Source organism: Corella eumyota, chromosome 3, assembly GCF_963082875.1.
Source record: "Corella eumyota chromosome 3, kaCorEumy4.1, whole genome shotgun sequence".
In the NCBI taxonomy this organism is placed as follows: domain Eukaryota; kingdom Metazoa; phylum Chordata; class Ascidiacea; order Phlebobranchia; family Corellidae; genus Corella; species Corella eumyota.
In genome coordinates this window covers 9,438,093-9,452,454 of record NC_137492.1, presented here as the reverse complement: position 1 = coordinate 9,452,454, position 14,362 = coordinate 9,438,093, and the positions used below count along the sequence as shown (strand labels likewise).

The 14,362-nt window shown below is 26.3% G+C and overlaps 1 protein-coding gene across 1 annotated transcript; it reads right to left on the bottom strand.

Annotated features, from left to right (window-relative positions):
* Nucleotides 1-1,842: 1,842 nt before the first annotated feature.
* LOC145745941 (carboxypeptidase B-like) lies at nucleotides 1,843-10,653 on the bottom strand. Its single transcript, XM_082564122.1, has 13 exons — nucleotides 10,580-10,653; nucleotides 10,412-10,487; nucleotides 10,239-10,339; nucleotides 9,800-9,920; nucleotides 9,506-9,607; nucleotides 8,310-8,421; nucleotides 8,066-8,154; nucleotides 3,259-3,346; nucleotides 2,947-3,008; nucleotides 2,589-2,726; nucleotides 2,435-2,519; nucleotides 2,126-2,237; nucleotides 1,843-1,933 (listed from the first exon to the last, which is right to left on the bottom strand). The coding sequence occupies exons 1-13, from the start codon at nucleotides 10,651-10,653 to the stop codon at nucleotides 1,843-1,845; spliced, it is 1,251 nt and encodes a 416-aa protein (XP_082420248.1).
* Between the last annotated feature and the right edge of the window lie 3,709 nt (nucleotides 10,654-14,362).

Below are 14,362 nucleotides of genomic sequence, written 5' to 3'. Positions count from 1 at the left end.
TGTATAGTTTATTTTAAGCAATATGAATTTGTGATCATATTAACACAAACATTTAATATAAATATGAATTAAATTAGAAACTAACTATTAATTACTGTTCTAAAAAATTAAAGCCAAAATATTGTTACAATGCTAAATAAAAAATCAAAATAATTTTGCTTTAAAAATTTATATTTTGTTTAATCTATTGAATAGAATTAAAATTTTAAATCAATATCTTAAAAGCACACAATTGTTTGAACTTATCATATCATTTAAATGTTAGTGATAATAAACAAAAGAATAGATAGTATTTTTTAATCAATGTATTTCGAAATATTATTACTTAATGAGTAAAAATACTTAATTGAAAATTTTATTAAGAATATATAGATTTATACTCAAATTGCTTTTAATTCAAGCAATTTTTTTAAATTTGTTTTGGAACAAAAATTTGGTACAAAAATAATTTTCGAAAAAAATGTTGTTCCAAAAACCGTTTCCGAAACAAAATTTTGTTACCAAAGTTGACATTGTAACAAAATTTTGCCATTAATTTTTTGAAAGAAGAATTAATAGTTAGTTTTTAATTTAATTCATATTTTTATTAAATGTTTGTGTTAATATGATTAAAAATTTATATTGCTTTAAATAAACAACAAATTGTGGTTAAACTATTTTTAAATATAAATTCCTTACAACCTATTTTCATGTACTTGTTTTTTATTATACCTTAATCAAATATAATTTCGCTTTTAAAATACATACTGTTTAATCAATTTAATAAAATTAAAATTTTAAATTAGTATCTTAAAAGCACACAATTGTTTGAGTTTATCATATCCTTTAAGCGTTAGTGATAATAAATAAAAAAAATATTAATTTTTTGTAATTTATTTGAATAAATGTATTTCGAAATAATATTATCTAATGACTAAATGTACTTCATTAAAGTTATAAGGTATTAATTGTTTTATACTCAGATTTTCTAAAATTCTTCTAATTTTGCAAATTTTATTTTGGAAACGAAATTTTGTTACAAAAATAGTTTTTGGAACAAAATTTTGTTACCAAAGTTAACATTGTAACAATATTTTGCTTTCAATTATTTTTTTTGATAGTTTATACTTTTTTTTTTTTATATTAATATTACCTGTTGGTATTTCTTTTAACTAATAACTAAAAAACGATAATTAAAAAAAATGTTTAGATATTTTGAAAATTGTTACGCCAATAAAGTGTAATGTTAAATTTTTATGTAATACGATAGTTAAAATGTAAATACATGCAATTTTTTGAAACATGATGTCTGTTCTTTTTTTTATTTTAAAGCAGTTTAACAATGCAATTAACATATCACTTGTACTTTACGGTTCTCAGAAAAACTCTTGTACTTCACGGCCCTGGCTATGTTTCTCAGGTACATTGCGGTTTATGTATTTTTCTTTATTACTTTACGGTCCTCGCAAATTCTCTCTCATACCGTAAAGTACATGTGATGCCAATTAATTTATAAATATATCCATACATTTTTTATTGTTGTTATGTTAAATAGTTTAAATTAATATTGCAATTTTAAAACTGGTTGCCAGAAAAAAGTTTACGTATTAAATTTATTTTTTTATTATTTAAGTTATTGATTAATAATTAACGCTAAATAACAAAAAAAATACTCAGGCAACAAAATGGTATATAACGTTAGACAATATTAATTGCATAATATTTGTTCCTGTAATGAATATTTGATGTTAAATGCCAATTAGAATTAAACTTTAAATTAGAAATATTAAAATACAAATGATAAATCAATAATATATGAAGTTTAGCTAATAAAATTAACCAGAAAGTATCATCAAGCGACCCCTATTCTGGTGGTTTACAATTTCCTTTGGAAATGTGGTGAGCTATTGTCATAAGACCAGCAAACGCTTCCTCGGCCGTTGGTTGAATTTGACTAAATTTTTTTTAAAACGTGTATAGATAGAGGTATAACATATATAATAATTACCAAGATTATTTTAAAGTAAAAAATATTTAGTGCAAAAACTCAGTAAGATATGTTTGTAAACTTCGTTTTTCTGTTTAATTAGTTAAGAAACTAGACGCTGTAAAAAAATATTAAAAAAATTAAAAAGAATTGTTTTACTCTTCGGGCAGCAGCATTCCGTGTTTTCCTTTGTCCCTTAATTCAGCGGCAAACACACATCGCAAATTGTTATGGTCATAAAAATAATCTGCAGTACTTCCCGATGCGATGTCTAAAAATTTAATAAGATGGCAGTCGAAATTTAATATCAAATTCTTGTTATAAAGTTTTAAACTATTAGCTAGTGCTTTTAACAAAACATAATTAAAAGAGGGTCTCACTAATTAGGAAAGACTGTTTTTTATGTGTTAAGCTAGATAAACTTGCATTAAAAATATGCACGAGGTTTAAAGTGATTTTTAAACTTACAAATAGTGGTAGCAATCGGTCCTGGGGTGTAGATTTGTTTATGGACATCATAAATTGCAGCTACGCTTTCATTCGCAATTTTAGACTAAAAATATATTGCAAAATATGTTATAGAAAGTAAAATTTTTAAAAATTGGTGAGCTTCTATTTATACCAAGAGCTCGTTGTCGCGTGCCGGCTTTTTAGTATAACCATAAGGAAACATCCATAACTGACTGTACGAATGAACGTCGATGTAGCCTTGTAAATTTTCGATGCCGTTTACAAAATCGCGCTGTCCTCTTACATTAGCCTAAAAAAAGCAGTTTACAGGTTAACCACTATAAAGGTAGATCCCCAGTTTTATTAAAACACACATGCGCACAATACGCTATTCCGTTAACACGTCATTACTATTTTTTGTTTATATTATTTAAACTATAAGTTTTTGAAAATAACGCTTATGCGTTGTTATCAAAATTTCAAACAATTAAAACTGAGTAAAACAGGTAAATGTTTTAAATTAGCTTCACCTCTGACCAAGGATGAGGACCATGGTATTGATCGCTACATGGATCACTGCTTGAACCAGGTCCTATTACAAAAAAATTAAATGAGACAGGTGTAGTTTAAGATTAAGTTTAGTATATTTTAAAGGCTTAAAATTGTTTATTTTAAAGTTAAGTCTTCTGGAAGCCGAATAAATGCGCTCTATATTTTTGTCTTTTTTCGCACCACCTTAAGATAATAGGGAATGTATTTTTATTTAGTGAGGGTGTGCTGTTGGTACGTGTTTTAACACATAAACGTATATAAATATAAGTATAAAAACAAGTTAATTATACCGGACCAATTGCTGTCAAAATTTCTGTTCGGGTCAACTCCGGTGCAATTTTTAGATGTAGGAGATCTTGTTTTCCTCCACATACGATCCTGATTTTGTTACGATGTGCAAGAAAATTAATTTTTTTAAGTGTATACAGTTAAATAGATAATTTTACTCAACATAGCTATATAGTTTTTTAAATAACGGCAGTAATAAGGCATATACCGATTAAAAACAATTTGGCGGCTTTTCTCAGAAAACTAACCGCAGTTTTTTTTTTCCAAATAAGGGCCAAAGCACATTTTTGTAAAATAATGAAAAACCTAATTTTTTAAAGTTTTTAATAATTTAATATGTAGTTTTTTAAAATAAATTTACTTATGCTGTAAATTTATCGAAATAAAAAGTTATGAAATTTTTTTTTGTGTGTAAGTAAACTACAAAACCACAATGGAGTTAGTGTACATTGTTGGTTTAAATAAAATTATGACGGGTTAACTTGTTATAATAAATAAAAATATACTTAAAATTTGTTTACTCTTAATTTTAGTATATTAATGTAACTTTTAATTGTTGTGTTTTTAGCAAATTATTAAAGAATCATTTTGATTAATGTTTTTAAAACTACATTGTTTTTCGACTACTTACTTTTTTCGAGCAGTGAACGTGCGCTTTTAACTTTTACTCAATTTTAACTTTTCTATATTTGATTTTTTCAGCTAGTAACGTAATGTGTTTTAGTTGACTTTGAAATATTTAGTTGACGTTAACCAAAACTTTTAAAATAAATATTTAATTTATTAAGATTTCAGTTTTAAACTAGATTTATTTGAAAAATAAAATGTGGTTCGAAATCGTTTGATTCTTTTTAATAAATATAATTTATTTAGTAGGTTCATTAATTAAATTATAAGTTTAAATATAAAACTTTTTTATAATTAAACTTAATTTTAACAAACGAGCACGCACTCATTGATATTGTAAGAGAAGAGTAAACTAAATTTGAAAACAAAATAACGATCTTAATTTTTTAGTAATCAAACGAGTATTAAAGTCAAATTAACAAAAAAAATGTAAATTTTTTACTCATTTTTAGGGTTTTTATGTAATGATATGCAAATGATAAGGTTTTTATGTAAATGATAAGGTTTTTATGTAATGATATGAAAGCGTTAAACTCCCACTGATCGAGTATTTTATAAACAAACAAAAAATAATTAACAATAATTAAAAAGAGTTAAATAATTTATTTTTTTTAATATTAATATCATATTACATCACTGACCAAAATTCTTTGGATTTTAATGAACAAACTCTTATTATTAATAATAAGTGATAAAAATAGGAGGTTTGGGACATAATATTATTATAAGCAACATACTAAAATTTCAAAACTTTTAATGTTATTTTGAACAAAAAAATGAATTAGTAAGAATAAAAATAACTATATTTATTTGATAAATAAAAAATGGTTCAAAATTATTTGATTATTTTTAAAATTAATTTTGATTGTGAATAAATTTATGTATAAATATTACTTAATTAAAAATATTACCTGAACTAATTAAAAAAGTATTTCGTATACCTTTTTGTAATTATTGGACTAAAAAATAAAATTTTTTTCATTATTTTGCGCTTTAATAACAATCCCTAATTTTTATTAAACAAACAAGCATTTAAATATAATAAACATACAAAAATTAATTTTTTAACTCGTTTTTATGTAACTCATATCACTTGACCAAGATTTAAAAAATTAACAACAACCTTTAAATTTTAATAAACAAACACCTATTAATTAGTAATTAGTAAGAAAAATTAAATTTTTAATTGATTTTTGAGTTAGTAATATCATGATATACAATTGACCAAGATTTAAAAAATTAATAACATTCTTTAAATTTTAATAAACAAACACCTATTAATTGGTAATTAGTGACAAATATTAAAATTTTAATTTATTTTTTGTTTGCTAATATCATGATATACAATTGACCAAGATTTGAAAAATTAAGAACAACCTTTAAATTTTAATAAACAAACAGCTATTAATTAGTAATTAGTGATAATTAAATATTGTAAATAGGAGGCCTGAAACGCATTATGATATTACACAACTACTAAAATTTTAGACTTTCAAACTTTAAGGAACAAAGGTTATCTTTTTTCAAAATAGGGACTAGTAAGAATAAAAAAAATAACTAGATTTATTTGATAAATAAAATATGGTTCGAAATCATTTAATTATTTTTAAAATTAATCTCTATTAATAAATAAATTTATGCATAAACATTACTTAATTAAAAATCCTAACTAAATTAATAAATCAAATGTTACGTATGTAATTGTTGGACTAAGGAAATTTCAGAACAAAACTAGATTTATTTGATAAATAAAATATGGTTCGAAATTATTTGATTATTTTTAACATTAAATTTTATAAATAAAAAATATATGCATAAACATTAACTAAGAATATTACATAACTTTGATTTTTAATTACCAAACCAGCATTTAATATAACAAACAAACAAGAGTTATTTTTTAATTATCTTCAAATTATAAATATAATAAGATATAACCGACCAAAATTTAAAAACTTAATATCAATCTTTAAATTTGAATAAACAAACACCCATTAATTAGTAATTAGTGATGAAAATTTTAATTTTAATTCATTTTTGAGTTAGTAATATCATAATATACACTTGACCAAGATTTAAAAAATTAACAACAACCTTTAAATTTTAATAAACAAACACCTATTAATTAGTAATTAGTAAGAAAAATTAAAATTTTAATTGATTTTTGAGTTAGTAATATCATGATATACAATTGACCAAGATTTAAAAAATTAATAACATTCTTTAAATTTTAATAAACAAACACCTATTAATCGGTAATTAGTGACAAATATTAAAATTTTAATTTATTTTTTGTTTGCTAATATCATGATATACAATTGACCAAGATTTGAAAAATTAAGAACAACCTTTAAATTTTAATAAACAAACAGCTATTAATTAGTAATTAGTGATAATTAAATATTGTAAATAGGAGGCCTGAAACGCATTATGATATTACACAACATACTAAAATTTTAGACTTTCAAACTTTAAGGAACAAAAGTTATCTTTTTTCAAAATTGGGACTAGTAAGAATAAAAAAAATAACTAGATTTATTTGATAAATAAAATATGGTTCGAAATCATTTAATTATTTTTAAAATTAATCTCTATTAATAAATAAATTTATGCATAAACATTACTTAATTAAGAATCCTAACTAAATTAATAAATCAAATGTTACGTATGTAATTGTTGGACTAAGGAAATTTCAGAACAAAACTAGATTTATTTGATAAATAAAATATGGTTCGAAATTATTTGATTATTTTTAACATAAAATTTTATAAATAAAAAATATATGCATAAACATTAACTAAGAATATTACATAACTTTGATTTTTAATTACCAAACCAGCATTTAATATAACAAACAAACAAGAGTTATTTTTTAATTATCTTCAAATTATAAATATAATAAGATATAACCGACCAAAATTTAAAAACTTAATATCAATCTTTAAATTTGAATAAACAAACACCCATTAATTAGTAATTAGTGATGAAAATTTTAATTTTAATTCATTTTTGAGTTAGTAATATCATGATATACAATTGACCAAGATTTAAAAAGTTAATAACAACCCTTAAATTTTAATAAACAAACACCCATTAATTAGTAATTAGTGATAAAATTTAAAAATTTTAATTCGTTTTTGAGTTACTAATATCATGATATACAATTGACCAAGATTTAAAAAGTTAATAACAACCTTTAAATTATAATAAATAAACACCTATTAATTAGTAATTAGTGATAAAAATTAAAATTTTAATTCATTTTTGAGTTACCAATATCATGATATACAATTGACCAAGATTTAAAAAATTAATAACAACCTTTAAATTTTAATAAATAAACACTTATTAATTAGTAATTAGTGATAATTAAATGTTGTAAATAGGAGAATGAAAACATAATCTAATAATAAACAACATACTAAAATTTCAGATTTTTAAATTCTAAGGAACTAAAGATATCTTATTTTTTTTTTATTAATTTTAATGTTTTTTTATTTTTTACTTTTTATATTCTGTATTTTATTATAACAAAAATGTTTTGCTATTAACCTTTAGATATATGTTAATAAACCACAACAGCAAAAAAAATACAAAAAATTATGTAATTTTTATTTCGATAAATTTACAGCATAAGTAAATTTATTTAAAAAAACTACATATTTAATTTTTAAAAACTTTAAAAAATTAGTTTTTTTAATATTTTACAAACAAACTAAATAAATACTAGTTATTTAAAAAAATAAATACCCATTAATAATGCAACCCAGCTCCCTTCCTTGCCGAAGGAAAGTTGACTTTTAGGAAAAAAAATTTGAAGCGTTGCGCTTCGTTTTTAGAAAAAAAAAAAGTTGAGTTTAAAAAAATATAAGTTTTTTTTAGTTGAGTTTAAAAAAATATAAGTTTTTAAAGAAAATATTTTTTTTTGTTTTTTTTTTCTTTTCTTAAAAAAAATTTTTTGAGGTTTTTGCATTTTGAGGAAAAAAAATAGAGTTTTACGTTTTCTTTATTTAAAAAAAAATTTGGGCTAGAGTTTTGCTAAAAATGTGCTTTGGCCTGATTTGCAGTAGGAAAAAATTACGGTTAGTTTTCTGAGAAAAGCCGCCAAATTGTTTTCAATCGGTACATGCCTTACTACTAATGATTTTAAAAAGGCTTTAAAATAGCACAAAATTATAGTACCTTAGACCATGTATATATGTAACCGTCTGGATTTGCAGACGGTATGATGTAAAAGTCAACAGCATTGACTATCGACGAGTACTTTTCGTCTTGCCTCATCAAATTTTGTACTATCTGTGTACAAATTTAAATGGTTTAAAAAATGACCATTTATTTTTTCTTATATTAAACAAGGCAATTTTTTTTCATTTTTATTTAATAATAAAAATTGTTATATGATTTGAAAAATATTTTTTTTGAAAACTTACATATTTTATCACATGGATGCATGTTGCAGGTCCTATCCACTCATCTGCGTGAATACCACAATCAATTGCAAAAGCTGGTTTCGTGGTTTTGCTTTGCCCCGAGCTTAGCTATCAATTACATAAAATAAAACGAATAATTATTTTTTTTAATATTTATCTATCCTCAATGTTGGAAAGTCGACTTCGCGACCTAAATGTAGAGTAACATCAATTACCCCGATCCAATCTTAAGATCCTTTTGACAGTTCGGGATATTAAAGAAAAAAAGAGACATAAAATCTAACCCAAGACCTAATATTAAAAATTATTGTATTTTGTTAGTAAAATTTTTTTCCAAAATTTTTCACTATTAGTGTGGTTTCTACAACGTGCAAGAAAATATATTTCCCTTTAGTACAAAGCATTGGGTTTGCTTTTTTGTAAGCACATAGTTAAACGTAAATATAGTTTTGTTAATGTTGATTATGTAAATTAAACGAAACGTTACGAAAGTTATCAATACCCGTTAAGGTTAAGATTTAATTAAAACAAACAAAAAAATGCTCCTTCAAAAAAAAATGTTAATTTTTTGGTTAATATTTCGACTATATGAACGTGAGTTAAAAAAAGTTATCAAACTGGCATAATGCCCAAATATCGGCGGCCAGATGGTAGTTATAATTTGGAAAATTGCCACGTTTAAACCCTATAAACATAATTTGGAAATTGCAACGTTTAAACCCGATAAACGGCCTTATAGAACATATATACCTATATTATTATAGTTTACTTGTAATAATATGCATTTACAAGGTTTTTAGGTTATTTACGGTTACATATATATATTTTTCGGATTTTGCTATTATCTAAATGCAATGAGTAAATAGTGTATAAAGGTAGCATTTGATGGGTGTAATGTGTACGTCTAAATAAATTTTGTAAATGATACATGTTTGCTTTTTATTGGTGTAGCAATAACAATGTGACCGTATTTTTTGTGGCACTAATATTTTTTGATTTTAAGCTTAGTAATCCACTCACGTTTGCAGCTTTAGTAAAATAGATGCTGTGTTTTTATACTGTATTACTAGTGCAGTGTACAGTTGGTATTTAACAATTATTGCGTTATATTTTTTATTCGTAATAGTAGAATGTCTTTGTAGAAATGATGCGACTTTTTTATTATTGGCAATGCTACAAAGAATTCAAATACCTTCACTCCGTAAAACGTTCTGTTTTCATAAGTCTTTCCCACTTCCTTTACCGTTGCTAAATGTGTATGATTTTTTGCAAATTCATGCAGCCATGTTGTTATCTATAACAGGGTCACAAGATAAGGTAATAATTAACTTGTTTAAATAGCCAGTGGGTAGATTTTTACAATACAGTTTGAATTTGTTTTGTTTTATTAGTAAAGGTTTTCAAGGCTGATAAGGAGTGGTCTTAATAATTAACTATAGTGCAATATTTCAGTATTTCTATTACATATTCTAAAAGCAAACACTACCTCATCAAATGTGTGGTATTTATTGTAGTTAAATGCTGCCGATGTATTTTGCGCTAATCTTGGAGAGCGTTCTGCGTCAATTGCCTTTTGCACATCGTCTATAAATATACTGTAGCGTATCCTGCACACCAATTTAAAATTAACATTCATTTTTTTGATAAACAAAATATTTAAAAAAGTCTTTTGAACTTAAATTTTAAACTGAATTTAAGTAAAAAAATAGTGATTACAATTATGTTATGTTAATGAACAATATGTTTTTCCATTTCGTTTTATATTACCTTAAAGTTAAAAGTTTTTTTTTACTTATTAAAAGAGAGTTTAAATAAGTCATATTCAAGTTATTTGTTATTGCCTGGCTCATGGTACAAAATAGTGCGGTGTTGCTCAATACTCAAATTTACTACTGTAACTCTATAAATAAATAACTTTAACTTACTTTGTCGTGGTTAACAGGCGTTTTACTGCCACCAACTTGTCTTTTGGTACTTGAACATCAATTATTTCATCTCTGCTAAAAGGACCTGACCAGAATTTCAGCTAAACAATCGTTTATTGTTTTGTTAAATTAATAATATGCGCGGAAAAGCAAATTGGTCAGTATATACTAACCTTAAAAAAATCACCAATTTCTTGAAGAATTTGGTTGACATTTTCATTCTTAGGTTTAATTCTTAACACTTGGTAACTGAAAAAAATTGTTGGTAAATAAAGCTTCAGAGAAACCACGAAATTTACTTACAAATAAATAAAAAAAATATGTGTAAAAAAGCTATTCACCCAGAATAGTCGACCTTAGTTGATGTAGAAAACACAACGAAAGTAAATAAACCCAGTATTCCTAACCACTTCATGTTTTTTTCGCGAAACAAAATAATTCCACTTATGATTAAAAAATATAACGTCTGCGCTTTTAATGCATGTCACGAGATGCTTATCAAACAATCATACTTACTTACAGGTTTAATTATTTACAGAACTTGTGATGAAGCTGATAAATTGTTATGTAACTGCAACAGGTTTAAAATTTAAATTAAACCAAGAGTTGCACAACCTTTTGCAAGGTAATGGGCATATATTAGGTTCATAAGCCAAAGTAATTAGACATTCATTTTGTTTATACTTATTTTTATTCACAACACAACATGTAGTAAAAAGTTAAACCAACTTTGATTGCAAATATTTGGTAATAAATAGGTAAACTGCATGTGAATCAATTATTTATTATAGGCATAATTGTAAACTAAATAAACGATTTCGGGCAAATAAAAACTGGTTATATGCATGTATTGTTATTCAATAAAAGTCTTGGCTATTTAATATTCAAAATAAACTTCACATCAGAGAGTATTTTAAACACATCAGATTTTTTATTTTTTTAGTTTAGGCCCTTTTTAAACGTAACAATTAACATGGACTTTTATATAAACACAACAAAACACCACGGCTTACCAAATACCCCCCCTCCCGCCAAAAAGATGTAAAAAAAATTGAATAAATATGTCCAAGTTTTTAAGTTTAGGTGCGTAAGATATATATCCAGTAGTTACGTTCAGTTTTTAACAATTTCAAACACCTTATTTAAATAAAACAGAAGATTAAAGTCATGACAAAACATTAACATTCACTAAAACTCGGTTCCTAAAGATACAAATGTTGTCAGTTGGCATTAAACTGACTAAACATAAACTAAAGATGTTTATAAAATATAGCTTTGGCCAGCACAAAAAGGAAACACGTGTATATGCCTACGTACAAAGGTGGAGACCAAACCGCTAACCCGTTAATCGTTAATTAAAGAAATTAACTTTTGCGTAAAAATTTAACTTTTAAGTTAACTTTAAAAATAATTATCGGACCTGTTAACTTTTGTTAAATTGTGCTTCCGTTAATATAGGTTTGTTATTTTAATTTTATAAATCTAAGTTAATAAATGTTTTATATCAGTGCTATTTCACAACATATAATAGGTTATAGTATTTAAAAAATATTTTCGCCTTTTATCAAATATAATATGCCACGTTCTTTTTAAATTTAAGTCGTAAGACATTGTTTTAAAATGTTATGGAGGACCAAAAACCGTTTATGGCAAGGTCTTACTGACTAAAAATACTAAATTCTATATATGCTTTCTTTTTTAATGTTTAAGTAACTGCTATTAAAATTTTCTGAATAAAATCCTATTATTTAATTTTAATTATTTTTTAAAACCTTTTATTTACATGACCCCTCCCACCCGAGTAGATAGCCATTAATTGCTTTGAAGCAAAAAAGGGTGGAGCCAGCGGGTTGGAAGATGTGCAACTGTCTGCTGGAGTTGTTTTGGGTGGTTGTTTTTGAACCAGCAGCGTGGTGTAGTGGTCAAAACACTTGCTTACACTACTTACGTCTCGTGTTCGATCCCGTTAACAGCACTTAATCAGCAACTAAATTGTCGGGCAGTTAGAACCTGTAATACCCAAAACTGCAACGAAACACTTTATTCTCTATGTCTAGAGCTAGGCCGTGTAGTTGCCCTTTTAGATCGAGGATAAACTTATATACAAAAAAAATTGTATCACCTATTTTTTTAAAGTATTATTGATTAAATAAAGATTTGGGTTAGGGTAGTATTTTAAAATATTAAAAATTTTACATTTTTTCCATTAAAGCTATAAGCGTCAATGCAATACCCCAGCAGAAGTAGTGCATCTTCCATACGCTTCAAAGTGGTTAATGAACCCACCTTTTTCCGCTTCGAAGCGATTAATGGCTAACTAATGGCCTGCTCCTTCAAGTATAGGCTTGATATTTTTATCGGGTAAGGGTTTGCGGTTGGGACGTGTTTAAGCTAGCGAACGTCGGGCTTAAAAGCAAATAGTGTGGCAATGGTGCAGCTCGAATCCAAAACTCTTTTGCTCGTAGTCCGACGCCATGACCGGTTCGCTACACTACCGGACATTTTTTTTATAACTTGTTGATTGTAAAAAAATGTCACGTACACACGTTTAACGTTACAATTTAGTTTCCCTTTAGGCGCGCTTTTTTATCGATTTTAAAACGTGATCTGGCCAATTTGCTTTTCCTTAAGCCCAGTTTGCAAATTTTTCTGTGCCAGTTTATATTAACAAAGTGGCTGACTGATTGTTGAGATGACCTCTTTAAAGTAGCGCCTTAATATTGTTTTTATTAATAAAGCATTTGCGTTTTAAAGGTAAAACTGACAGATGTTCGTTAATGATTCTTTTTAAATAACGTTATTTAAAACTGATTAAAAAAAACTCGTGTGTATTGTAGCTTATTTTGGATAAATTCACATAAGCTAACTTTTAATTTTATAAACGAACAGTTTTGATGTTGATTTGAAATGGAATTGTTATTTATTTGCTGACAAGCTTTGGCATATTTTTCCTCCCTATTTTAATAATAAGTTCCAATGCTTTTAACTATAAACTATAACTTGTTTATCAAATTCCATTTCCTCTTTTTATTAAGTGCTAATATTCGTTTTAAAAAACGGTTAGGCAATTTCGTTCTGCTGAACGGACGCCACCCAATAAACATGGATTTAGACATTACTTAAATTCAGAGTTTATTTCCGTAGGATTTAGCCAGAATTTTATATTCTCGTATACAACCAACAACTAAAGACAGTTCTAAAAATAAAAAATTAATAATTTGCTACAAATGTGGAGGTCTTAGGTGGGGGTCGTTCAGGGTCCTTGCGAATTCGTGGCAGCTTGCGGCAGACGGTGCGGAATCCGGAATCCGGGTATGTGTTCTGATCTAACGTACAAGCTCTAAAGAAATAATTAATTGTTTTCCATACAGTTTTATATATTGGCAGGTAAATCCTATAATAGTCTGAAGTCTATTTGTGGTCTTATATGCTTTTCCTTGACATTTTTGATCACGTCAAAAACAGCAAACGGGACCCTTATCCCCGTTTATGGCAAACAGGATTTTACTCTTTAATTGGAATGACTTTAAACTTTACAGCCGAGTTTCTTTATACTTTTATTGAAACTCACATCATCGGTAGTTCCTTTTTGTCAGAACACGCTTTAGCGATTGATTTCTCAAGAATCTTGCGAACTCCTTGACTCTCCACTTTCCAAACCGGTGGAAAAAGCTTTTGCTGGTTTGTGTCGAGCTAAGGTAACGCCAAACCCAGTTACAACGGTGCATTTTCTACGGGACAAAGATGGAAGATGGACCGACCACAGAAGAAAGCCCGTCTGAGAATTGTGTCACTATTGATTTATCTGAGGAACGAGAGGAGCTAGTGGATGAGACGTCATATTCTTCTCATATCTCAAATTCTTCTGATGCAATGGTTGCGCAAATTTCGTCAGAGGGCCCACGGGTAAATTCTTCGAACCCAAGTACCATACTTTCCGAATTAATGCAGACCAACGTTGCCGCAGTTTCACAGGGTGATATAATTTACCGAGCCCATTGTGAAGATGTAGAAGGTACGCTACTACATTCACTGAAATACAGGAACCTTTTTGCAACAAGACCGCTTATAGCTTATCGCAGATTTGCCAACGATACAACAAAATTTGGACAACTTCATGAAGA

Coding starts and splice junctions, on each gene's coding strand:
- LOC145745941 (XM_082564122.1), bottom strand. CDS start 10,653: ATGAAGTGGTTAGGAATACTGGGTTTATTTACTTTCGTTGTGTTTTCT. Junction 9,608..9,799: donor AATACCACACATTTGATGAG/GTAGTGTTTGCT, acceptor ACCCTGTTATAG/ATAACAACATGGCTGCATGA. Junction 8,422..9,505: donor GAACGTTTTACGGAGTGAAG/GTATTTGAATTC, acceptor TGTAATTGATAG/CTAAGCTCGGGGCAAAGCAA.